Source organism: Bos taurus, chromosome 13, assembly GCF_002263795.3.
Source record: "Bos taurus isolate L1 Dominette 01449 registration number 42190680 breed Hereford chromosome 13, ARS-UCD2.0, whole genome shotgun sequence".
Lineage (NCBI taxonomy): Eukaryota > Metazoa > Chordata > Mammalia > Artiodactyla > Bovidae > Bos > Bos taurus.
The window spans coordinates 64,791,787-64,816,671 of record NC_037340.1 but is presented as its reverse complement, the minus strand read 5'-3'; the positions used below and the strand labels follow the sequence as shown (position 1 = coordinate 64,816,671).

The window sequence follows — 24,885 nt, the reverse complement described above, 5'->3', positions numbered from 1 at the left end:
ATCAGTCGCTCAGTCGTGTCTGACTCTTTGCAACCCCATGAATCGCAGCACGCCAGGCCTCCCTGTCCATCATCAACTCCTGGAGTTCACTGAGACTCACGTCCATCGAGTCAGTGATGCCATCCAGCCATCTCATCCTCTGTCGTCCCCTTCTCCTCCTGCCCCCAATCCCTCCCAGCATCAGAGTCTTTTCCAATGAGTCAACTCTTCGCATGAGGTGGCCGAAGTACTGGAGTTTCAGCTTTAGCATCATTCCTTCCAAAGAAATCCCAGGGCTGATCTCCTTCAGAATGGACTGGTTGGATCTCCTTGCAGTCCAAGGGACTCTCAAGAGTCTTCTCCAACACCACAGTTCAAAAGCATCAATTCTTCGGCACTCAGCCTTCTTCACAGTCCAACTCTCACATCCATACATGACCACAGGAAAAACCATAGCCTTGACTAGACGGACCTTTGTTGGCAAAGTAATGTCTCTGCTTTTGAATATGCTATCTAGCGTGGTCATAACTTTCCTTCCAAGGAGTAAGCGTCTTTTAATTTCATGGCTGCAATCACCATCTGCAGTGATTTTGGAGCCCAGAAAAATAAAGTCTGACACTGTTTCCACTGTTTCCTCATCTATTTCCCATGAAGTGATGGGACTGGATGCCATGATCTTCGTTTTCTGAATGTTGAACTTTAAGCCAACTTTTTCACTCTCCACTTTCACTTTCATCAAGAGGCTTTTGAATTCCTCTTCACTTTCTGCCATAAGGGTGGTGTCATCTGCATATCTGAGGTTATTGATATTTCTCCCAGAAATCTTGATTCCAGCTTGTGCTTCTTCCAGTCCAGCATTTCTCATGATGTACTCTGCATATAAGTTAAATATACAGGGTGACAATATACAGCCTTGACATACTCCTTTTCCTATTGGAACCAGTCTGTTGTTACATGTCCAGTTCTAACTGTTGCTTCCTGACCTGCATATAGGTTTCTCAAGAGGCAGATCAGGTGGTCTGGTATTCCCATCTCTTTCAGAATTTTCCACAGTTTATTGTGATCCACACAGTCAAAGGCTTTGGCATAGTCAATAAAGCAGAAATGGATGTTTTTCTGGAACTCTCTTGCTTTTTCCATGATCCAGTGGATGTTGGCAATTTGATCTCTGGTTCCTCTACCTTTTCTAAAACCAGCTTGAACATCAGGAAGTTCACGGTTCACATATTGATGAAGCCTGGCTTGGAGAATTTTGAGCATTACTTTACTAGCATATGAGATGAGTGCAATTGTGCGGTAGTTTGAGCATTCTTTGGCATTGCCTTTCTTTGGGATTGGAATGAAAACTGACCTTTTCCAGTCCTGTGGCCACTGCTGAGTTTTCCAAATTTACTGGCATATTGAGTGCAGCACTTTCACAGCATCATCTTTCAGGATTTGGAATAGCTCAACTGGAATTCTATCACCTCCACTAGCTTTGTTCGTAGTGATGCTTTCTAAGGCCCACTTGACTTCACATTCCAGGATGTCTGGCTCTAGGTCCGTGATCACACCATCATGATTATCTGGATTGTGAAGATCTTTTTTGTACAGTTCTTCTGTGTATTCTTGCCATCTCTTCTTAATATCTTCTGCTTCTGTTAGGTCCATACCATTTGTGTCCTTTATCGAGCCCATCTTTGCATGAAATGTTCCCTTGGTATCTCTGATTTTCTTGAAGAGATGTCTAGTCTTTCCCATTCTGTTGTTTTCCTCTATTTCTTTGCATTGATCGCTGAAGAAGGCTTTCTTGTCTCTTCTTGCTATTCTTTGGAACTCTGCATTCAAATGTTTATATCTTTCCTTTTCTCCTTGGAAGTCCTTAATGTTATTACCGATATGGTTGGATTTACATTTGCCACTTTGCTATTTGTTTTCTATACATTTCATTTATTTTTTGTTCCTCCTTTACTGTCTTCTTTTGTATTAAATAGACATTTGTTAGTATACTACTTTAATTCCTTAGTTGATATTTACTTAGTTGCTCCAGGGATTACAGTATGCATACTGATTTTTCACTGTCTGTTTCAGATTAATACTGATTTAGTTTCAGTAAAATAGAAATACTTTGCTCAATTATAACTCCATTTCTCTCTCTTTTGTGCTGTGATTGTCACATATATGTAAAATAAAACCAACAATACAGTATTATAACTGTGTTCCCCCTCCCCACTCAGGATCCACTGATAGACATAGAATTTCTGGATTAAAGGGTATATATAATTTTTATGGTTCTAAGTCTATATTAGCAAACTGAGTATTTCTCCTTTACATAATAATAACAACAACCTCATGTTTCTGATAGCACTTTGTAGGCTCCAAATTACTTTTGTATCTGTTATGTCATGTGATGCAATAGCCTTTCCAATCCAGGACTGTGTCCCCTTTTTAGCTGGGGAGTGGATTGGGAAGGCAGTGACTCACCACAGATGACTCAGTGGGGCTGTGGACTTCGAATACACATTTAGCTGCCTTGTTTTCTCACCTGTCTCTGCTGCGGCCTTTTCCTCCTCCCCGAGTCTGCGGAGATCCAGGTCCCCTCTCCCACCCCCAGGACTTGCCGGAACAGCCTTACCTGCAGCCCCCTCTCAGTGTCCTGGTGATCGAGCGCCGGGCCTTTGGCCGCACAGTGCTTGTGGGGTCCCACGTTGTCCCCCACATGCTGAGATTCACTCTCCGGGGTCAAGAGGATGCCCCTGAGGAGCAAGAAGAGGACGAGACAGGGGACTTGGTCCCCAAGGAACCTCGAGGTAAGGGGCTCTCCCCCTAGGGGCCACCAGACAGAAGTCTTCATCTAATTCCTGGCTGAGATGGCTCCCGGAGACCCTCCAGTGGGACATGGAGTCTGATTTCTACCTGCCTGTCCTTCTCCTGGTGTCGTTTGTCCCCTCTCAGGACAGAGGTCCCTGGACCCCTTCAAGGCCGACAGGACACCCAGACGGCTCCTGAAGGTGATGGAGTGGGGGGAATGTATGAAGAACGGGCTGGCAGGGCTTGGGGTGGTACTGGGCTAGGGGCACTGAGTTCTTGCTCCCCCAGGCTCCTCTGAAGAAGCTGCCTCTGGGAGGCCTCCTGAATTGAGGCCCAGGGCTGGAGGAGGACATCCCAGAGCCTGAAGAGCTTGACTGGTGGTCCAAGTACTATGTATCACTGCAGGAGCTCCAGGGCCAGGTGGGAGCAGGGGAAGGTTCTGGGGGTGGGAGTGGTGGAGCTGGAGGCAGAGGAGGGTGAATGGTAAGAAGAAGGATCTCATCAAACATGGAGCTCTACAGATTTTCAAAGCTGTTACAGCCATCTTTGCTCATCTTTACCACAGTTTGAGAAGTTGGGGACTATTAACTCCATTATCTAGAGCTGTGTTGTCCAACAGAAATATCATGTGAGCCACGTATGCAATTTTAACTTTTGTAGCAGTCACATATTTAAAAAAGTGAAAGGAACCAGTTGAAGTTGATTTTTAATAATATGTTTTATTAACCTAGTATATCTACAATAGCATTTCAAGAAGTAACTATCAAAAACAATTAATAATGAAATAATTTACAGTCTTAATTTAGACTAGTCTTTGACATCCAGTGTGTAGTTTGCACTTGGAGCACAGCTCAGTTTGGACCAGCCACATTTCAAGTGCTCAGCAGTTCCACATGTAACTGATGGTTACATATCAGGACTACATGATAAACTAAGGCTTTGGAAACACGAGGGCACTAAGGCTGTCACCAGTATACCAGCTCCAAGTAAATATAATATGCCTAGCTGCTGTTAACAGAGAAGGCAATGGCACCCCACTCCAGTACTCTTGCCTGGAAAATCCCATGGATGGAGGGCCTGGTGGGCTGTAGTCCATGGGGTCGCTAAGAGTTGGACATGACTGAGCGACTTCACTTTCACTTTGAAAACACAAGTAGGCTTACCCAGCTGGAACTTGAACTAAAGTTTCCCAGCTCCCTATCCTGGGGAAGGGGTAGATGAAGGAGGTGAAAGGAAGGGAAGGATCTCTGACCTGCCCATTGATTTCAGGCCAACTTTGATGAGGATGAAATGGATGACCCTGGGGATTCAGGTAAGAGATGGGCTTTCTCCCTTTTCCTCTTTCTGTCTCCCTCCCTTTCCCAACACCATGCTTCTTTCTTTCTCTCTTTTTAAGATTTATTTATTTATTTTTGGCTGTGCTGAGCCTTCGTTGCTGTGTGCAAGGCTTTCTCTAGTTTCTGGGGGCTCCTCTTTCTCGTGGAGCACGGGCTTCTCATCCTGGTGGCTTCTCTCGTGGAGCACGGGCTTCTCATCCTGGTGGCTTCTCTTGTGGAGCACGGGCTTCTCATCCTGGTGGCTCCTCTTGTGGAGCACGGGCTCTAGGCACATGGACTTCAGTAGTTGCAGTGTGGGGGCTCAGTAGTTGTGACTTGCAGGCTCTAGAGCGCAGGCTCAGTGGTTGTGGTGCACGGGCTTAGTTGCTCCACGGCACGTGGGATCTTCCCGGACTAGGGATCAGATCTGTGGCCCCTGCATCAGCAGGTGATTTTTAACCACTAGATCACCAGTGAAGCCCCACACCAGTTTCTAATGGGGCATTTCTGCTATTCCCAGATGGGATTCACCCCATTTCTGTGGATGGGGAAGCCCACAACCAGAGTGAGCCTGAAGTCAAAGGCCTTGTATCCCAGAAAAAAGCACTCACCACTCTCAAGGTAACTGGGTCTTGGGAGAGGGAATTTTGCTCCCATTCTGAGACATCAGGCTGTCACTGAGGCCCTTGCCTTTCAGATTTACAACACCTCCCTGGAGGAAGAGTTTAACCACTTTGAAGACTGGCTGAATGTGTTTCCCCTGTACCGTGGGCAGGGGCGTCAGGGTGGAGATGGAGAGGATGAAGTCTGGAAAGCTTGTGGGCAAGTTCAAGGTATGTTTGGGGGAGGAATGGGAGACCAGGGAGCACAGACAGGGATGCAGGAGGAAGTTTCTCTTAGTAGTGTTTTTTCTGCTCCCCACTCCCATCCCACCCAGGGCTCCTTCCTCATTTACCCAGAATCAGAGGCAGTGTCCTTCTCTGAGCCCCAGATCTCCCGGGGAATCCCACAGAACCGGCCCATCAAGCTCCTGGTTAGAGTATATGTTGTAAAGGTGAGCATCCGTTGACCCTGCACGCCTCTAAGTCGAACAAAGGTAATGTACACAAAACCTACAGACAGAAGGGATCGGAGTCCAGCTTTTTCACTTTTCAGGTGGGAAATCTTAGGCACAAAGTTAAGAGACTCCCCAAGGTTACACAACTTGCTCATGGCAGAACCTGAATTTACTGCTTAGATCTTCTGACTCCTTATTTGTAGTTCTAGTCTCATATTAAAAGAATGGGGAGAGTAATTCCAGGAAGAGCACAACCCATAAAGCTTCGTGATGGCCTCCCACCAAAGCCTTTGTACAGGTCTTCCCATTGTTGCAGGATTTTTTTTTACTTAAAAAAAAAAATCAATCATTGAATGAATTAACTACTTTTGGCTGCCCTGGGTCTTCATTGCTATGCGAGGGCTTTCTCTAGTTGCGGTGAACAGGGGCTACTCTTCGTTGCAGCGCACAGGCTTCTCACTGCGGTGGCTTTTCTTGTTACGGAGCACGGGCTTCGGTAGTCACAGCACGTGGGCTTAGGTGCTCCGTGGCATGTGGGATCTTCTCGGACCAGGGATTGAACTTGTGTCCCCTGGATTGGCAAGTGGATTCTTAACCATTGGACCGTCAGGGTTTTCACTCAGCAGGGCCCTGAAGTTTCCTTAAAGGCATCTCAGAGAATGAAGGGAGTGAGGGGGTTTCTACACATTTACTCCCAGCACAGAACAGATGCTGTACTTTTATCTAGTTTAAATATAGGGATTCTAAGGTGTAATTTAAAGAAACATTCTGTGGTGCTCTTCTGCCATAATCTAAGCATCCTAGTGCATACACTAGATAATGTGAATTACTTGGCTGTTTTTCCTTTAATGTTTCATAGGCAGGGACAATACAGTATGTTCTGTATCTAATTATAATGGCTTATTTTCTGTGAACAGTTTTCTTTTTGTTTTTTGTTGTCTCTAGCCCTGAATACAAGCTGTAAAGAGGAACAGCTTTGCATCACCTATGAACTGTGTAACTTTGGGCACAAAGCTTTGCTTTTTTAAAAAAGCATTTTTATTTTGGTTTTTTTTTTGGGCTTAGCTGGGTCTTCATTGCAGCGTGCAGGCTTCTCTAGTCATGGTGCAAGGGTGACATGTAGGATCTAGTTCCCTGACCAGGGATCAAATCTGGACCTCCTACACTGGGAGTGCAGAGTCAGCTCCTGGACCACCAGGGAAGTCCCACTATGCTTTGTTCTGGGACTCAGTATCCTTATCTGTCTACAGGGAGGTAAGATATGCTGTCTTCAGAGCAATTGGAAAATCAAATGAGATGATGCATCAGTAACTTGGTCTAGTTTGTTAGACTACTAGTAGACTAGACATACTAGTTTGGTAATTATCCTTATTTAATAGGTGTTTTGGTACCTGTGGAAAAGTCCAGACTCCCTTGGCCCACTCCCCTCTTCCTTCTGCTCCCACTTCCCGTATCTCAGTCCCAACAGTACATTCATCCTAGACAATAGGAAAGAAGGTCCTTTCCCTTCTATTTATTTATTTATTTATTGTTTTTCAAATTTTGGCTACACTGGGTATTCATTGCAGTGCTTGGGCTTAGTTGCCCCACGGCCTGTGGGTCTTAGTTCCCTGACCAGGGATTGAACCCCACATAGCAAGGTAGATTGTTAACCACTGCAGCACCAGGGAAGTACCTCCCTTCTATTTATATCATAAAACACCTGTTTCCTAAAGTCTCTGGAGACCTTGCAGTCATCTGGACCTTCTGCTTCTAACAGTATTGCAGCATAGATGGTCTGAAATAATTTCCTGATATAATACATCTAGAAATACTAGATAAGCAGTCTTTTATACAAATGCTAAACTCATAAGAAGGGGAATTCTCAATGGCCAAATGAGGAAATGGCAGGAATCCCTGAACAAGCCCTGAAGTCAGATTCTCTTGAGAAGATTTCTCCATATCTGGACCCCAAGCCTTAGGTTCTAATACCGAACATCCTATACAAGGTGGGAGACACAACTAAGAAACTTGCCTAAAGCAGGACCCAGGAAGGGCTCTACTGTCAGCGAAAGGTAGTCAAGAGGAAGCCCACCCACTGGAAAAGGAGCCTGTAAGGTAAATGGTCTGTGTTAGCCTCTGTTCCAACTGGGTGAAACACAAAAAATACTTTTCCTGAGGATTTAGTATTAGAGTTTTGCCCTCACATTGATTTAGGACTTGAATTTTTTTTTTAATGTATTTCTTTACTTGGCTGCGTCAGATCTCAGTTTCAGCATTCGGGATCTATGTTGTGTCATGGGGCATCTTCGTGTTGTGATACAGACTCTAGTTGTGGTGCACGGGCTCAGTAGCTGCAGCTCACCGGCTGAGTTGCTCTGCAGCGTGTGGGATCTTAGTTCCCCAATCAGGGATCCAATCCATGTCCCCTACGTTGCAAGGTGAATTCTTAACCACAGGACCACCAAGGAAATCCCTAAGACTTGAGATTTTATTGTCTGCATAATCCAGAAAACTCAAAGCTGAGAAATCGGCTTAAAGTGGTTCCAAATCAGGCTTTACAGACTCCAGAGATTTAGACAACCAAATTTGGGTTCACAATCCCAAATGACAATCTATATAAGAAAACAATCATCAGGAAAAATTGTGAGAAAGAAATAACACAAAGAAGAATTAGATCTCTAAAGGCTTTGGATGTTAGAGTTTTCAAATATTAAAATACAAAACAGCTGTTTAAAATGATTTCACAGGCAGAGAACAAAAGGCTATAGAAATTGACTGGGGCAGGACTTCCCTGGTGGACTAGTGGCTAAGACTCTGCTCTTCCAATGCAGAGGGCCCGGGTTTGATCTCTGATCAGGGATCTAGATCCCACAGGCTGCAATTAAGACCCAGTGCAGCCTGGTGAACTATGGACAGAGGTTCGTGACATTGTACAGGAGGCAGGGATCAAGACCATCCCCAAGGAAAAGAAATGCAAAAAAGCAAAATGGCTGTCTGAGGAGGTCTTACAAATAGCTGTGAAAAGAAGTGAAAAGCAAAGGAGAAAAGGAAAGATATAAGCATCTGAATGGAGAGTTCCAAAGTATAGCAAGGAGAAATAAGAAAGCCTTCTTCAGTGATCAATGCAAAGAAATAGAGGAAAACAACAGAAGGGGAAAGACTAGACATCTCTTCAAGAAAATCAGAGATACCAAGGGAACATTTCATGCAAAGATGGGCTCGATAAAGGACACAAATGGTATAGACCTAACAGAAGCAGAAGATACTAAGAAAAGGTGGCAAGAATACACAGAAGAACTGTACAAAAAAGATCTTCACAACCAAGATAATCATGATGGTGTGATCACGGACCTAGAGCCAGACATCCTGGAATGTGAAGTCAAGTGGGCCTTAGAAAGCATCACTACAAACAAAGCTAGTGGAGGTGATGGAATTCCAGTTGAGGTATTTCAAATCCTGGAAGATGATGCTGTGAAAGTGCTGCACTCAATATGTCAGTAAATTTGGAAAACTCAGCAGTGGCCACAGGACTGGAAAAGGTCAGTTTTCATTCCCATCCCAAAGAAAGGCAATGCCAAAGAATGCTCAAACTACCGCACAATTGCATTCATCTCACACACTAGTAAAGTAATGCTCAAAATTCTCCGAGCCAGGCTTCAGCAATACGTGAACCATGAACTTCCAAATGTTCAAGCTGGTTTTAGAAAAGGTAGAGGAACCAGAGATCAAATTGTCAACATCTGCTGGATCATCAAAAAAGCAAGAGAGTTCCAGAAAAACATCCATTTCTGCTTTATTGACTATGCCATAGCCTTTGACTGTGTGGATCACAATAAACTGTGGAAAATTCTGAAAGAGATGGGAATACCAGACCACTTGACCTGCCTCTTGAGAAACCTATATGCAGGTCAGGAAGCAACAGTTAGAAATGGACATGGAACAACAGACTGGTTCCAAATAGGAAAAGGAGTACGTTAAGGCTGTGTATTGTCACCCTGTTTATTTAACTTATATACAGAGTACATCATGAGAAACGTTGGGCTGGAAGAAGCACAAGCTGGAATCAAGATTTCTGGGAGAAATATCAATAACCTCAGATATGCAGATGATACCACCCTTATGGCAGAAAGTGAAGAGGAACTAAAAAGCCTCTTGATGAAAGTTAAAGAGGAGTGAAAAAGTTGGCTTAAAGCTCAACATTCAGAAAATGAAGATCATGGCATCTGGTCCCATCACTTCATGGGAAATAGACGGGGAAACAGTGGAAACAGTGTCAGACGTTATTTTTGGGGGCTCCAAAATCACTGCAGATGGTGATTGCAGCCATGAAATTAAAAGACACTTACTCCTTGGAAGGAAAGTTATGACCAACCTAGATAGCATATTCAAAAGCAGAGACATTATTTTGTCAGCAAAGGTCCATCTAGTCAAGGCTATGGTTTTTCCAGCAGTCATGTATGGATGTGAGAGTTCGACTATAAAGAAAGCTGAGCACCGAAGAATTGATGCTTTTGAAGTGTGGTGTTGGAGAAGACTCTTGAGAGTCCCTTTGACTGCAAGGAGATCCAACCAGTCCATCCTAAAGGAGATCAGTCCTGGGTGTTCATTGGAAGGACTGATGTTGAAGCTGAAACTCCAATACTTTGGCCACCTCATGCGAAGAGTTGACTCATTTGAAAAGACCCTGATGCTGGGAGGGATTGGGGGCAGGAGGAGAAGGGGACGACAGAGGATGAGATGGCTGGATGGCATCACTGACTTGATGGATGTGAGTCTGAGTGAACTCCGGGAGTTGGTGATGGACAGGGAGGCCTGGCGTGCTGCGATTCATGGGGTCTCAAAGAGTCGGACATGACAGCAACTGAACTGAACTGCAGCCAAATAAATAAATAATATTTTAAAAAATTTGCTGGGCAGTTTTGAAATAAGGGCTTCCCTGGTGGCTCAGCTGGTAAAGAATCCACCTGCAATGCAGGAGACCTGGGTTCGATCGCTGGGTTGGGAAGATCCCGTGAAGAAGGAAATGATTTCTCACTCCAGTATTTTGGCCTGGAGAATTCCATGGACCACAGTCCATGGAGTCGCAAAGAGTCAAACATGACTGAGAGACTTCCACTTTCACTTTTCACTTTCCCTTTGAAAATAATAAAATTTCTAAAGCTGGAGTCCCATTAAAAATCAAATGTCATTTTTTGTTTTATTTTTTAAATTTATTATTTATTTTGGCTGTGCTGGGTCTTCTTTACAATGTGTTGTACTTTGCAACATGTGAGCTTAGTTGCAGTATGTGGGATCTTAGTTCTCCAACCAGGGATTAATCTTGGGCCCCCTGCATTTGGAGCGCAGAATCTTATCCACTGGACCACCAGGGAAATCCCCAAATCAAATCTTATTAAATGCACATACATAGCAGAATGGGTGAATAAACTATGGTAAGTCCACACACCAGTGTACCATGCAGCTGTAAAAAAGAATGAAGAAGATCTTGAACTGAGATGGAGTGATTTCCAAGACACGGTATAAAGTGAAAAAAGCAGAATACAAAGAATACCTACAGGGTGCTGCTCTCCATGTAAGAAAGAAAAAGATCCAAGGAATTTACATAGTTTTTCCTCTGTGCACCAGAAATACCAGAAGAATAAACTAGAAACTAAAGGGGCTGGTTTACCTAAAGAGTGTGGATGGTTGAAAGTGGAAAGAAAGTGAGAATGCAATTCAAATGGTGTGGTGTGTACTATAAGCCAGGCACAAGGCTAAGGGTTGCTACCCTGGAATTAAAAAGCTAATTCTAAAATTTCCATGGAAGAACAAAGTACCAAGAGTAGTCAAGACAATTTTGAAGGACAATGTAGGAAGACAAGAATTCTTATAAGCTATGGTAATTAAGGCAGTGTGGTTTTGGCATGGGAACAGATGATTAGGCCAATGGGACAGGGTAGAAGTTAAAAAAAAAAAACAGACACAGATGGGAATTCCCTGGTGGTCCAGTGGTTAGGACTCCATGCTTCCACTGCTGGGAGTCCAGGTTTGATCCCTGGTCGGGGAACTAAGATCCTGCAAGCTGTTCATCTGACCAAAAGGGGAAAAAAAAAAAAAACAGACATAGAAATTTACACCAGAGTTGGCACTGCAGATCATTTGGGGGGAAAATGAGACTGTTCTGTAAGTGGTCCCATGAAGATGGATTATTTGTGTGGAAAAAATAGAATGAAATGAAATTCCTAACTTGTAGCATCCACAAAAAAATCCAGCCAAATCTGATATTTGATTGTGAAAAGCGAAACTATAAGGAAATATTAAGATATCTGTATGATCTTGGGTGGGGGGAAGTTTTCCTAAATTAGGAAAAAAATAATACATGTTGACTCCATTCAGACTAAACCTCTAGGCATCCGTAAACATGTTCGATTAAATGACAGCCTAAACACAGGCTGGGTCAGATATTTACCCTATGAATAATCAATAAAGGGCTAGTGTCTGCAATATACTTAAGTAACTCCTGCAAATCTGTAAGAAGACCAAAAAGAAAAATTGAGAAAAAAATATGAAAAGGGAATTAACTGAAGAAGAAATTCCAATGATCAATAAACATATTAACAAGTCTTACAACTTAGGACTCCCCTGGCGGTCCAGTGGTTAAAACTCTGTGCTACCAATGCGGGGGTGGCGGGTACGGGGTGGGAGGTGGTGAGGGTTCGATTGATCCCACAGGCTGCCCAGGAACTAAGATCCCACAAAGAAATAAAAGAACAACAACAAAACCTGCACCTTAACTGTAATCTGACAGGCAAATAATTGAAACCATCAGAAATTTCCCTCCCTTTGATTGGCAAGATTAGACCGGGGAGGGGCAGCTGTAGATCTCTACCGCAGTGCTGGTAGAAGGAGGCATTAGTTCTCTTTGCTGCTGCAACCAGTTACCACATACTTACCATCTATCATCTTACTGTTCGGAAGAGCAGAAATCCAAAACAGGTTGCACTGGGTTGAAATCAAGGTGTTGGCCCAACTGCTTTCCTTCTACAGGCTCTTGCAAACAATCATTTACTTGTCTTCTTGACCTTCTACAGGCAGCCTGTGTATCTTGGCTCATGACCTCTTCCTCCATCTTCAAAATCAGCAGTGTAGCACCTTCAAATCTCTCTCCCTGACTCTCTCATCTCCCTCTTTCACTTATAAAAACCTTTGTGATTATATTGGACTCACCTGGATAATCTAGGCTACTTCCTTCATCTTGTGATCTTTAATCGCATCTGCAAAGTCTCTTTTACTATGTAACGTAAGATATTCATAGGTTCAGGGATACTTGGATATCTTGTGGGGTGATTTATTCTGCCTGCCACCGAATGTAAATTGTTATAACAACTTTGGAGAACAGTTTGTAGTAAGATGTACAATATGTTGTCAAATGGAAGATTCTCATAGCCAATACCCAGTAATTATGCTTCTAGATAAAATCTTAGAAAAATTTTCATATAATGTGTCTAAGAAAGCATATATGTTCATTCTAGTATTATTTGTAATAATAAAAAATTTAGAAATAACCTATGCTATGCTATGCTATGCTAAGTCACTTCAGTTGTGTCCAACTCTGTGCGACCCCATAGACGGCATCCCACCAGGCTCCTCCGTCCCTGGGATTCTCCAGGCAAGAACAATGCAGTGAGTTGCCATTTCCTTCTCCAGTTCAGGAAAGTGAAAAGTGAAAGTGAAGTTGCTCAGTCGTGTCTGACTCTTCACGACCCCATGGACTGTAGCCTACCAGGCTCCTCCGTCCATGGGATTTTCCAGGCAAGAGTACTGGAGTGGGTTGCCATTGCCTTCTCCTAAAGTGTTCCTAAATAGGAGAGAGAGTGTGTGTGTATCAGTCATATAACAAATACTACAGTTAAACTGAACGAACTACAGTAACATGTGTCAATAAGGATACATCTCCCAACAGAAATTTGGATGAAGTAAGCAAGTTTCATGATTTCCAGTTTGTGGAAGGTGGCACCAATGGGGCATTTCCCCTTCTTTTTCCTGAAAATCACCCCCAAACAAGAACAATTAACAAAAAATCTGAGTTCCAGTTATGCTGAAATCAGAGCCTTAAAACTGCAACCACCAGGGCAGCTGAAGAGCCTCCAAGAGCTGTGCAGATAGAGTCATGTGCATGAAGGAAGGGAGAGAGGACATCACTCATCAGAGCTCAAGGTCAGCAGAGTCTGTGTCTCAAGAGGGAAGAGCACACCCTGAGGATTAAAGCTAGCATCACTCACCAAAAGCTAAAAATGCTGGATCAAATTTTAAAGACATCTTAAAAATTTTTTTTAAAAATTCATTGAATCATAGCTGATTTACAATGTTGTGTTAATTTCTGATGTAAAGCAAAGTGATTCAGTTATACATATATATACATATATATATATATATATATATTCCTTTTCATGTGTCCATTATGGTTTATCACAGGATATTTAATACAGTTCCCTGTGCTACACAGTAGGACCTTGTTTATCCATCCTACATATAATAGTTTGCATCTGCTAATCCCCAACTCCCAACCCATCCCTTCCCCACCTGCTCCCCCTTGGCAACCACAGTCTGTTCTCTATGTCTGTGAGTCTGTTTCTGTTTCATAAATAAGTTTGTTTGTGTCATCTTTTAGATTCCACATATAAGTGATATCATATGGTATTTGTCTTTCTCTTTCTGACTTACTTCACTTAATATGGCAATCTCTAGCTCTATCCATGTTGCTGCAAATAGCAGTATTTCATTATGTTTTTATGCTGAATCGTATTCCATTGTGTGTGTATATATATGATATATATATGTGTATATCATATCTTCTTTATCCATTCATCTGTCAATGGAAATTTAGGTTGTTTCCATGTCTTGATTATTGTGAATAGCGCTGCTATGAACACACGAGTGAATATATCTTTTTTGTTGTTGTTATATTTTCTCTATTTCTTTTTGGCCATGCCAAGAGGCATGCAGGATCTTAATTCCTTGACCACGGATCAAACCTTTGCTCCCTGTAGTGGAAGCAAAGAGTCCCAACCACTGGACTGCAGGGAATTCCCTGTATCTTTTTGAAGTGCAGTTTTTTTCTGGGTATACGCCCAGGAGTGGGATTGCTGGATCATATCGCAACTCTATTTTCAGTTTTTTGAGAAACTTTCAGACTTCAAAAACATCTTTTAAATGCAATGCTGAGCTTCCAAGAAAGTACGAGATTTTTAGAGTAGAAAAAAACCCAAAGTAAAAGCAGGAACTGCTTTAAAATGCACCCACGGTTTTGTTATTATCCATGTACGGTGAAGCTGACAGATCAGATGGCTGCCATTGAAAAGATTGTTGTTTGTTTCAGTTTTCTAGAGGTGGGGCAGGCTGTGCCTTGCAGGGTTACCCAGGAAACATGAGGCCAGTCCGAAGGCAGAAGGAACAAGGGAAGTGTGAGGGCCAGAGCCTTTGTTGTGCGTGTTTTTTTTTGTTTTTGTTTTTGATGGAAAGACGGGGCAAGGCAGCATAAGCAGGTTTATGACTGGCTAGTTTGAATAATTCCTATAGGCTTTAGGGTACAGGAGTTGTCTCGCTGTCTCTAGCTGTCTGAACCTGGCCGTCGGGATGATAAAAGCAGAGGAATATTACTTTCTGGAGTAGAAAGGCCAGATAGAGGAGGTGGTTGGATGTTGTATGGGGTCTGGATTAGTTGGTTTGTATATGAAAAGTATTCTGGCAAATATGTTGCTTGCTAACTCTGGGAATTAGTAGCCTTGGCAGGGGCAGTCTCTCCAGCGTCAGTACAGCCCCAGATACCAGAGCATCAAGAATACAGAAAATCAGACTGGTGGTCCAGTGGTTAAGAATCTGTCTGCCAGTGCAGGGGACACAGGGTTCGATCCCTGATCCAGGAAGATTCCACATGCCTTGGGGCAACTGAGCCCTCCACCACAACTCCTGAGCTCCAGAGCTGGGGAGCCATAACAAGAGAAGCCACCACAATGAGAAGCCCACGAATCACAATAAAGAGTAGCCCCTGCACAGCCAAAAACAAATAAAAGAATACAGAAAACATGGAAGTGTAGCTAATACAGGAACTAAGAGAAAAGGAGCGGTAAAGCAGGCTTTCACCCCACACTCACTGCTAACTGGAGAGACCTCCTCTTCCTCATGCCAGGCAGTGAGGACGGAAGATGAAATCCCAGGGCCACCTGGAGCCCCCCCACCTACACCTTCAGCATAAGGATGAACGAAGATAGAAACTTGCAAGTCAGAAGGAGACACCAAGGCAGCTTGCCTGCCTTAACCCTGGCATTGGTTAGAGGGGAAAAGTCTCCCTAAGCATCCACGACCACACGCTGCCTTCGCACCTCTGGTGTGATCCCCACAACCTCAGTTAGAAGATTTCATTCATCATTTACCTGCTTCTTGTTTTTGGTTGCTATGGGCCTCTGTTGTTGCGAGAGGTCTTTCTCTAGTTGAGGCGCACAGGCTCCTCATTCTGGTGGCTTCTATTGTGGAGTGTGGGATCTAGGGCAAGGGCTTCAGTAGTTGCAGCACTCAGGCTCAGTAGTTGCAGCGTGTGGGCTCCAGGGCTCCAGGGCTTGGAGGATTTAATTTAAAGTGGCTGCAGGTTGGTAGTTTGCCTAGGGAACTGGCAGAGTGAAAACAAACCCTCTTTGGCAGAGAACACCCACAACAAGCCCTCAGCATGAGTCATACCAAATATGAGTCAGGATTAAAAAGTACCCAAAGAAAAAGACCATCAGGAGTAAGAATTAGCAAAAATAACAGATTCAGACCCCAAGGCCGTTGATATTGGAATGACTAGATAGAGAATGTGAAATGTTTAAAGAAATAGAATGAAATTAAAATGAGCAAGGAACAAGAGACCATTACAAATAAACAGCAAGTTTGAAGGACCAGTTAGAATGTTTAGAAATTAAAAATGTAATATTGAAAATTACAAACTCAATGATGGAGCAAAAGATTTGAAGTCATTTCACAAAAGCAAATATATATATATATGTGTTTCCCTGCTGATGAAGCACGTTGAGCTTTTTTTTTTTTTTTCACTTTTGAATGTGCTTATTAGCCTTGTGTGTGTCAAGGCTAATAAGCACATTCAAAAGTGAAAAAAAAAAAAAGCTCAACGTGCTTCATCAGCAGGGAAACACAAATTAAACCCCAGTGAGCTTCAATTTTACATGGATGAGAATGATGAAAATAAAAAAGATTGACAATACCAAGTGCTGGGAAAGATGAGGAGCAACTGGAACTCTGCTGTGTATAAATTCTATTTCAGTAATTTATGCATAAGTTATATATCTACTAAATTACATAGTTTTCAAAAATATAAAAAGTAAGTTTACTACATACAGTTTAAACCATGAAAGATGATAAGATCATGCTATATATTGCTTAGGGATGCATGTATATGTAACAGAAGTATATTTTCTTTTTGTGTGTGTGTGTGTGAGAAACCCTAATTAAAAAGCCCCAAATAAAGGGTTCTCCCTACTTTAGAGATGTAAAGGGAATTAAATCCACTCAGGGACTGAAGACATTTGTCTGTAGTGTTTTATTTACGAAGCTGGGCACACACATGCTCATTGTATTATTTTTTTATTTAGCTAAAATATTCTTAATTTAACAAAAGAGGACTTCCCTGGTGGTCCAGTGGTTAAGAACCAACCTTGCAATGCAGGGGACACGAGTTTGATCCCTGGTCCTGGAAGAGCCCACATGCCATGGAGCAGCTAAGCCCGGATGCTGCAGCTCCTGAAGCCTACACGCCCTAGAGCCCGTGCTCCACAAAAGGAAAGCTGCTGCAGCGAGAAGCCCGAGCCCCATATGAAGACTATTGCCCCCTCACAGCGCAGAGAAATCAGTGTGCCCAGCAACCCAGACTCAGCGCAGCCAAAAATAAAAAAATCAAATAAATTAAAAACAAAACAAAAAAAGGGATAAAAAGTAAAATAAAGTAAAAATAAAATGAAAGTAAAATATGCTCATTGCGAAAGAGTGAAACTCAAATGATATGGAAAGTTATGAATTGAATAGTAAGTCCCTTGTACAATGGAAAGAGTGAGAAACTTTATTTTTGGGGGCTCCAAAATCACTGCAGATGGTGACTGCAGCCATGAAATTAAAGGATGCTTACTCCTTGGAAGAAAAGCTATGATCATCCTAGACAGCATATTAAAAAGCAGAGACATTAATTTGCTAACAAAAGTCCGTCTAGACAAAGCTATGGTTTTTTCCAATAGTCATGTATGAATGTGAGAGTTGGACTATAAAGAAAGCTGAGCACTGAAAAATTGATGCTTTTGAACTATGGTGTTGGAGAAGACTCTTGAGAGTCCCTTGGACTACAAGGAGATCAAACCAGTCCATCCTAAAGGAAATCAGTCCTGAATATTCATTGGAAGGACTAATACTGAAGCTGAAACTTCAATATTTTGGCCATCTGATGCGAAGGACTAACTCACTAGAAAAGACCCTGATGCTGGGAAAGATTGAAGGCAGGAGGAGAAGGGGACAACAGAAGAGGAGATGATTGTATGGCATCACTGACTTGATGCACGTGAGTTTGAGAAGGCTCCAGGAGTTGGTGATGGACAGGGAGGCCTGGCTGGAGAAGGCAATGGCACCCCACTCCAGTACTCTTGCCTGGAAAATCCCATGGGCGGAGGAGCCTGGTAGGCTGTAGTCCATGGGGTTGCAAAGAGTCGGACACGACTGAGCGATTTCACTTTCACTTTCACTTTTCACTTTCACTCATTGGAGAAGGAAATGGCAACCCATTACAGTGTTCTTGCCTGGAGAATCTCAGGGACGGAGGAGCCTGGTGGGCTGCCGTCTATGGGGTCTCACAGAGTCAGACACGACTGAAGCGACTTAGCAGCAGCAGCATCGGGGAGGCCTGGTGTGCTGCAGCCCATGGGGTCGCAAAGAGTCACACACAACTGAGCGACTGAACTGACTATACATGTTTCCATGTATTTTGTTTCATTATATATATATTTTAAGTTTATTTATTTATGGCTGCACTGGGTCTTCGTTGCTGCACACAGGCTTCCTCTAGTTGTGGCAAGCAGGGGCTCCTCACTAGTTGCGGTGTGTTGGCTTCTCATTGCAGTGGCTTCTCAGTTGAGGCTTGTGGGCTCCAGAGTGCAAGGTCAGTTGTGGTGCACAGGCTCAGTTGCCCCTTGACACATGGAGTCTTCATGGACCAGGAATTGAATCCGTGTCCCCTGCATTGTCAGGTGGATTCTTAACCACTGGACCACCAGGGCAGCCTTCATTATATTCCTGTTATACCTATTTGTATGACAGTAATTACTGTATTTCAATAATTAAGTTAAAAGAAAGTAAGTCACCTCATCCAACCTCTCAGCTAACATCTTGCAGTGGAAGAATTTTCTGTGGTAACTTTCTGTTTTTACTAAATGGGAGAGTAGGCCCAGCAAGGGCAACCTTGGGTTTTGACGTTTCTCTCATTTCCACCCCGTACTGTCTCCCTAGGCTACCAACCTGGCTCCTGCAGACCCCAATGGCAAGGTAGACCCCTGTGTGGTGGTGAGCGCTGGCCGGGAGCGGCTGGACACCAAGGAACGATACATCCCCAAGCAGCTGAATCCCATCTTTGGAGAGTGAGGCTGGGCCCTGGGCTTGGGGATGGGGAGTAACTTTGCCATCTGGCCCTGTGACTCTCACTCAGGCAGCTAGGAGTGATGGTGGGGGAATGGACAGGGGTGCTGAGTCCACCCCTTCCCCCGCAGGACCATCCCCAGGGTGTGGAGGTGTTCTCAGCTGTGCTCTCTCCTTGCCAGGGTCCTGGAACTCAGCATTCCTCTCCCTGCTGAGCCTGAGCTGACCGTAGCTGTGTATGATCATGACCTCGTGGGTTCTGATGACCTCATCGGAGAGACCCACATTGATTTGGAAAACCGATTCTATAGCCACCACAGGGCGAACTGTGGGCTGGCGTCCCAGTATGACATGTGAGTCCCACAGGGCCCTCGGGAGTCATTCTAAGTCTGACCAAAGACTTTAAAGTTCACATCCCACCTGAAGGTCCAGATCCTTTAATTTCATAGCAGGGGACTCCCCTGCGACCAAGACATTATAGCTTATTGGTCAAGAAATGGGCTTGGGAGTTGGGATCTGTAACTAATAAGTCACTTGACTTCCTTGAGCTTCAGTTTCCTCATCTGCAAAATGGGGGTAATAATATCAGTATCTCTTTCATAGGAGCATTTGGTATGCATACTTGATTTTCGCCATTACTGTAATCGAGGACTAACCTGTTCTCCAGGGAGTTATGAACCTGAATCCTAAGTCCTCAAAGGCCCCCATCCCTGCCCCTGTGCCCAACTATGTTTACGTGCTGGATCCAACTGAAGCACCTTCCATCTCCGCCCACAGGGATGGGTACAATGCCTGGCGTGATGCATTCCGGCCTTCACAGATCCTGGTGGGGCTATGCCAACGCTGTGGCCTCCCCCTACCTGAATATCGAGTCGAGGCTGTCAAAGTGGGCAGCAAACTCTTTCTGACACCGCCAGAGACCCTGCCCTCAGGTACCAGTCTCTCTCTGTTGGACAATCCAGAGAGGGGCAAGATGGTAGAGCAAGGTATGGGGGAGGCCACTGATGATCAGCCTAATGTGTCCCCAAAGATCCCACCTCCCTCTGCAAGCAGAGGAGGTGAGTTTGGCTGAGTAAGGACAATAGTGGAGAGAAAATGGTCTTTGTTGGTGAGTGTGAGATCTCCGGGGAGCCCTAGTGAACCCTCAGAGCCTTAGCTAATTGAGGACACAGGAGTCCCATGCAATATACAATATGGTGCAGAATTTAGCTTGTGCTTCATACATGGCCAGTGATCTGTACTCTAAACAAGGTTTGCACAAAGGCCACGGCCCCTCCAATCCCACTGTCCCCCTACTGCTGGCTTTTCATTGGCAAAAGTTGTTACAGCAGCATCCGCCACTTTCTATGCATTGTGGACATGCCCTTCCAGGAAATGGGTTTGTCCAGTACAGCAGTTGCCTCAGCCCAGAGCATCTATTGAGGGCAGGGGGTGGGGGGGGGTGGTGGGAAGGAGGGAGCAGAGTTGGGAACTGTGTGGAACCCAAGCTCATGAACCTCTTGTTGTAGGTATCAGGGGCTCCAAGGCGGCAAAGGATGTCTCTGAGGAGGCCCAGGCATTACTGGTACTGCGGCGCTGGCAGGAGATGCCAGGGTTTGGGATCCAGCTGGTACCTGAGCACGTAGAAACACGGCCCCTCTACCATCCCCGCAGCCCAGGGCTGCTGCAGGTAAAGGAGGGCTCAGGGCGCATCCCCAGAGCCCCAGGACTCCCACCTGGTCCTGGACCTGGGCACGGCCACTTCTGACTCTGGCTCTTGATCCTGGTCCCCACCGTCCCCATTCCAGTCTTGGACTTCCATCCTGGACCCCCTCCCATCACCCCAGACTCTGGTTCTGAAGGAGTCCCAGCCCTGGCCTACCAAGGCTCAGATGTGGCACTCCCAACCTGACCTCTACCCCAGATTTCTAGGATCTGGACCTGGAAACACTGTATCTCACTTTTGATCTCAGCCTTCCACTTCCAGGGCCTCATCTCTGAACCCCCAGTCTAACCTCAACCCTGGAATCCCCAGTTCAGACCCTGCCTTCATCCTCATCCCCCAGGATCTACCCCCCTGACTCCAGCTCTCCTTTCCACCTGGGGCAAGGCACAACCTCCGGCCCCAGGGCTCTTAGGGGAGGTGGGACCCCCGGAAGACCCTTCAGCCCAGTCCTGTGCCCCCAGGGGTCTCTTCACATGTGGATTGACATCTTCCCCAGAGATGTGCCTGCCCCACCCCCAGTTGACATCAAGCCTCGGCAGCCAATCAGGTAAGAGGAGTCCTGGCCTCTCCTCCCATGGGGTGGGCACATCTTGGCCAGCCTGGACAAGGGCCTCTGGTGAAGCAGGCAGAGCTGACCCAGGCTTCAGGTAGGCGAGCCATTATTCTTTTTTTTTTCATAAGCCACTGTGAGTTGGGTGACACTTGAAACTGAAGAGAGTCCAAGTACCAGTTAACTACCTTCTGACCTAAGCTGGTCTGAGTGGGGAGTGTGTGCACTTCAGATTTCATCAGCAATCTGTCACTTCCTGCCTCTGGGCTCTGCTTTCCTTGGTGTCAGTCTCATGGAAGCTTTCGCAGTCTGGAGTCAAAGTGACTTTTAACAGCGCAAGCTTATATCTTACCAACCAGACTACTTGAGCAGAAAAATAAACACCTCTTTCCCAGTTAGAGCAAGTGTCTTGGGCTATCATTGGACCAGCTTGGGTCAAATGGTGATTCCTGAACCAATCACTGTGATCAGGGGGCTGTAATACACTGATGGGTCAGTCCTGGGTGATGTCCCCTAGGTGACAGACCCACCAGTAGGACACAGTGGACAGTAGTGGGGGTAGGGTCACCCACAGAAAATCAAGGTGCTGTCGACAAATGAGGGGAAATTAACACTGGGCAAAACAACAGATGAAACCATTTGACAGCCCAGGACAGGGCTACCTGGGGTAGGATCAAGAATGTCACAGCCCCTCCTCTGTCCCTTAGGGGCTTCATGCTCTCATCCCCACTTAGTGTTTCTCTGCAGACTGGCTCTCTCCACTTGCACAGCACTTAAGCTTGTGGTAGCTCCAGATCTACGTCTGATGCTTTGGGACTCACGTTTTCAGGGTCTTGATTCCAAATTTATGGGAGGGAAAAATCTCATTGACCCAGCGTGGGTCAGCAGACCATTCCTGGTGCCAACTGCAGTGGCTGGGGTGGTCAGTGATACCTGGGGCTGCCCCTTCAAGGGACCACGGACATCTGATCACCTGGCTAGGCACACTCCGGTTGCTGAGTGTCAGTGGCCCTGCCCAGGTCCTTCCTGCAGCTCCTCCCAAGACCCCTCTCGAGAGTCTGAAAACCCTCCCCCCAATACATCCCTCAGCTATGAGCTCTGAGTCATCATCTGGAACACGGAGGATGTAGTTCTGGATGACGTGAACCCTCTCACTGGAGACATGTCGAGTGACATCTATGTGAAAAGGTAGGCGTGCAGGCCAAGCTGGGCGCATGGCTGTGTACTGAGGTGACTGCGAACAGGGCCTTGGGTCCTGGGCTCTGCCTGTCCTCTGGGCCCTTGATGGCGCCCGGAGCTGGGTGGAGGGACCGACCTGAGGGTGAGCGGACGGGCATGCTGGGTGAGGAGCCGATTCTGGACTCGGCCCTGCGCGCATGCCCACCCTCTTGGCCTGCACCTTTCCCCCGGTCCCAGCTGGGTGAAGGGGCTGGAGCACGACAAGCAGGAGACAGACGTTCACTTCAACTCTCTGACCGGGGAGGGCAACTTCAACTGGCGCTTCGTGTTCCGCTTTGAGTACCTGCCCACGGAGCGCGAGGTGAGCGTCCGGCGCCGCCCTGGACGCTTTGCCCTGGAAGAAGCCGAATTCCGGCAGCCGGCTGTGCTGGTCCTGCAGGTCTGGGACTATGACCGCATCTCCGCCAACGACTTCCTCGGTACTGCTGAGCTGTCCTCCCACCTCCATCCTAGCTCCCATTTCTGCCCTCATTGCCCCGCCCTTGGCCCCTGGTTTCCCTACTCTAACCAACCCTGAATCCTGGATTTCAGATCCAAGTCACCAACTTTTGCTTTCTGGCCTAATAATTTATTGAGTTTATTCAGCTCTGAGCATCATAACCTCCATTCCCACCCAGTCTCCAATTCAATCCTCTCATTTGACCTGAGCTCAGGTTACTCTGGCCCCACAGCTGTTAGTCCCTGCTGTGCCTTGTCCCATAGGACAACCCGCTGACATTTGGGCTGCGGTGTGTGGTGCATAGCTGTGGCCTGACCACTACATCCTAGCTTCTTAAAAAATGTGTCTTCGGGAGGTGTCATAGTTGCCACGCCTGGGACTTTTGTTGCAGCATCGGGATCTAGTTCCTTGACCAGGGATTGGACCTGGGGCCCCTGCACTGGGAGTGCAGTCTTAACCACTGGACTGCCATTCTAACTCTACATGCCTTGCCTTCCAGGGATTCGGTCAGGCATCAGTCACTTTCTAGCTCTGGGCTCTGCTTTCCTTGGAGTCACTCTCAGGGATAGGAGGTTGGCTCAGACAGACCTGCTCCTGCCTAACCCGGAGCGCTCTGGACTTGCAGGATCCCTGGAGCTGCAGCTACTGGACATGGTGCGAGGGGCCCGGGGCCCCGAGCTCTGCTCCGTGCGGCTGGCCCGGGACGGGGCCGCACCCAGGTGTAACTTGTTTCACTGCCACCGCTTGCGGGGCTGGTGGCTGGTAGTGAAGCTGCGGGAGCCGGAGGACGAGGAGCAGGAACAGCAGGAGGCTCAGACCGGCAAGAAGAGGAGGAAGAAGAGGAAAGGCCGGTGGGAAGACTTAGAGTTCTCAGACTCAGGAGGCAACGTCTACCTCCTCACGGTGGGCAGGAATGGGGGTGGGAGGGGTGGGAGGGTCGGGGGTCGAGGGTCGAGGGTTCGGCCTGAGGCCACCCAAGAACTTGGCTTCTGTCCCTTCTTTTCCAGGGAAAGGTTGAGGCAGAGTTTGAGCTGCTGACTGTGGAGGAGGCTGAGAAACGGCCAGTGGGGAAGGGGGCGCAAGGAGCCTGAGCCCTTGGAGAAGCCCAAGTGAGTGTGGGGGCACAGGAGGCGGGGCCAGATCCGGGGTAGGGGGCGGGGGTGGCGGTGGTGTAGACAGGCGAGGGTTTCCTCCTCATCTGACACCACCTGCTCCCCGACAGCCGCCCCAAAACCTCCTTCAACTGGTTTGTGAACCCGCTGAAGACCTTCGTCTTCATCTGGTGCCGGTACTGGCGCATCTTGGTGCTGCTGCTGCTGCTGGCACTGATCACTGTCTTCCTCCTCCTCGTCTTTTATACCATGCCCGGGCAGATCAGCCAGGTCATCCTCCGCCCCCTCCACCGCCCCTAACTCACCGTGGACACTCATCCCGTAATGCCAGCTCTGGCCTCCTTCCCACCAACAGGAGCCATCCTGGAGTTGCCCTGTTTCCTCTGCCCAAACCTTCCAGGGAATCCACTCTTGTTACCTGCACACCCACGGCAGATAATAAATAACGCTCGGGGCAGAGAATAGAGGTGTTCCTGGGTGACCTTGGGTGTTGGGGGTCACTGGACTAATACACAGGATGGGGGCGCTGCTGCCCACATGGCCCTACTGCCAGGAGGAATAGGACCCAGGGGAGGTTCCCTGCTGAGGAGGCCTGGCCACTGAGGGGTCAGGCCCCCTGAGCAGCCCCCCTGCCCTGCCAGTGGCTGCTGCTGCTCCATGACAGCTAAACCCTCGGTGTGCTTCATGAACTTGTAACCGTAAGAGTAGGCAGGTCACTCAGGACACTTGGTTCCAAGTGACAGAAATCCCAACCCAAGCTGGCTGAAGCAAAAAGGGACTGTTGTGGCTTCCACGGTGGTAATTCCCAGGATGTGGTGGGTTTCAGGCGCTGTTGGTCACAGGGTTCAGACAATGTCACTGAGACTGGTTCTCTGCCTCTGAGCCTGGCGCTGCTGTTCTCAGGGGAAGCTCATTTACGAAGATGGTCTGTCCCTGGAAGTATAGGATGGCTGCAGCAACCCCGACTCTCCCCATCTTCACGTCCAGGAGGAAAGATTTCCTAGTCCTGGTGGAGCCTGGCTTGTTCTGGGTCACTGGGGCCAGCAGGGATGGGGCATGCTGACTGAGGCCC

General features: G+C 46.5%; 1 protein-coding gene across 1 annotated transcript in view; it reads left to right on the top strand.

Annotated features, from left to right (window-relative positions):
* The window catches only part of FER1L4 (fer-1 like family member 4), a 48,070-nt gene extending 23,795 nt beyond the window's left edge, over nucleotides 1–24,275 (top strand). Inside the window, 19 exon segments of the mRNA XM_003586815.6 lie at nucleotides 2,573–2,768; nucleotides 2,914–2,969; nucleotides 3,058–3,189; nucleotides 4,039–4,081; nucleotides 4,606–4,706; nucleotides 4,783–4,887; nucleotides 4,889–4,918; nucleotides 5,023–5,139; nucleotides 18,643–18,770; nucleotides 18,951–19,121; nucleotides 19,546–19,700; nucleotides 20,277–20,437; nucleotides 20,935–21,020; nucleotides 22,113–22,211; nucleotides 22,440–22,681; nucleotides 23,327–23,604; nucleotides 23,709–23,774; nucleotides 23,776–23,810; nucleotides 23,924–24,275. Coding sequence (XP_003586863.3) covers nucleotides 2,573–2,768; nucleotides 2,914–2,969; nucleotides 3,058–3,189; nucleotides 4,039–4,081; nucleotides 4,606–4,706; nucleotides 4,783–4,887; nucleotides 4,889–4,918; nucleotides 5,023–5,139; nucleotides 18,643–18,770; nucleotides 18,951–19,121; nucleotides 19,546–19,700; nucleotides 20,277–20,437; nucleotides 20,935–21,020; nucleotides 22,113–22,211; nucleotides 22,440–22,681; nucleotides 23,327–23,604; nucleotides 23,709–23,774; nucleotides 23,776–23,810; nucleotides 23,924–24,113 — 2,391 coding nt within the window. The 3' untranslated portion in view covers nucleotides 24,114–24,275.
* The last annotated feature ends 610 nt before the right edge of the window (nucleotides 24,276–24,885 follow it).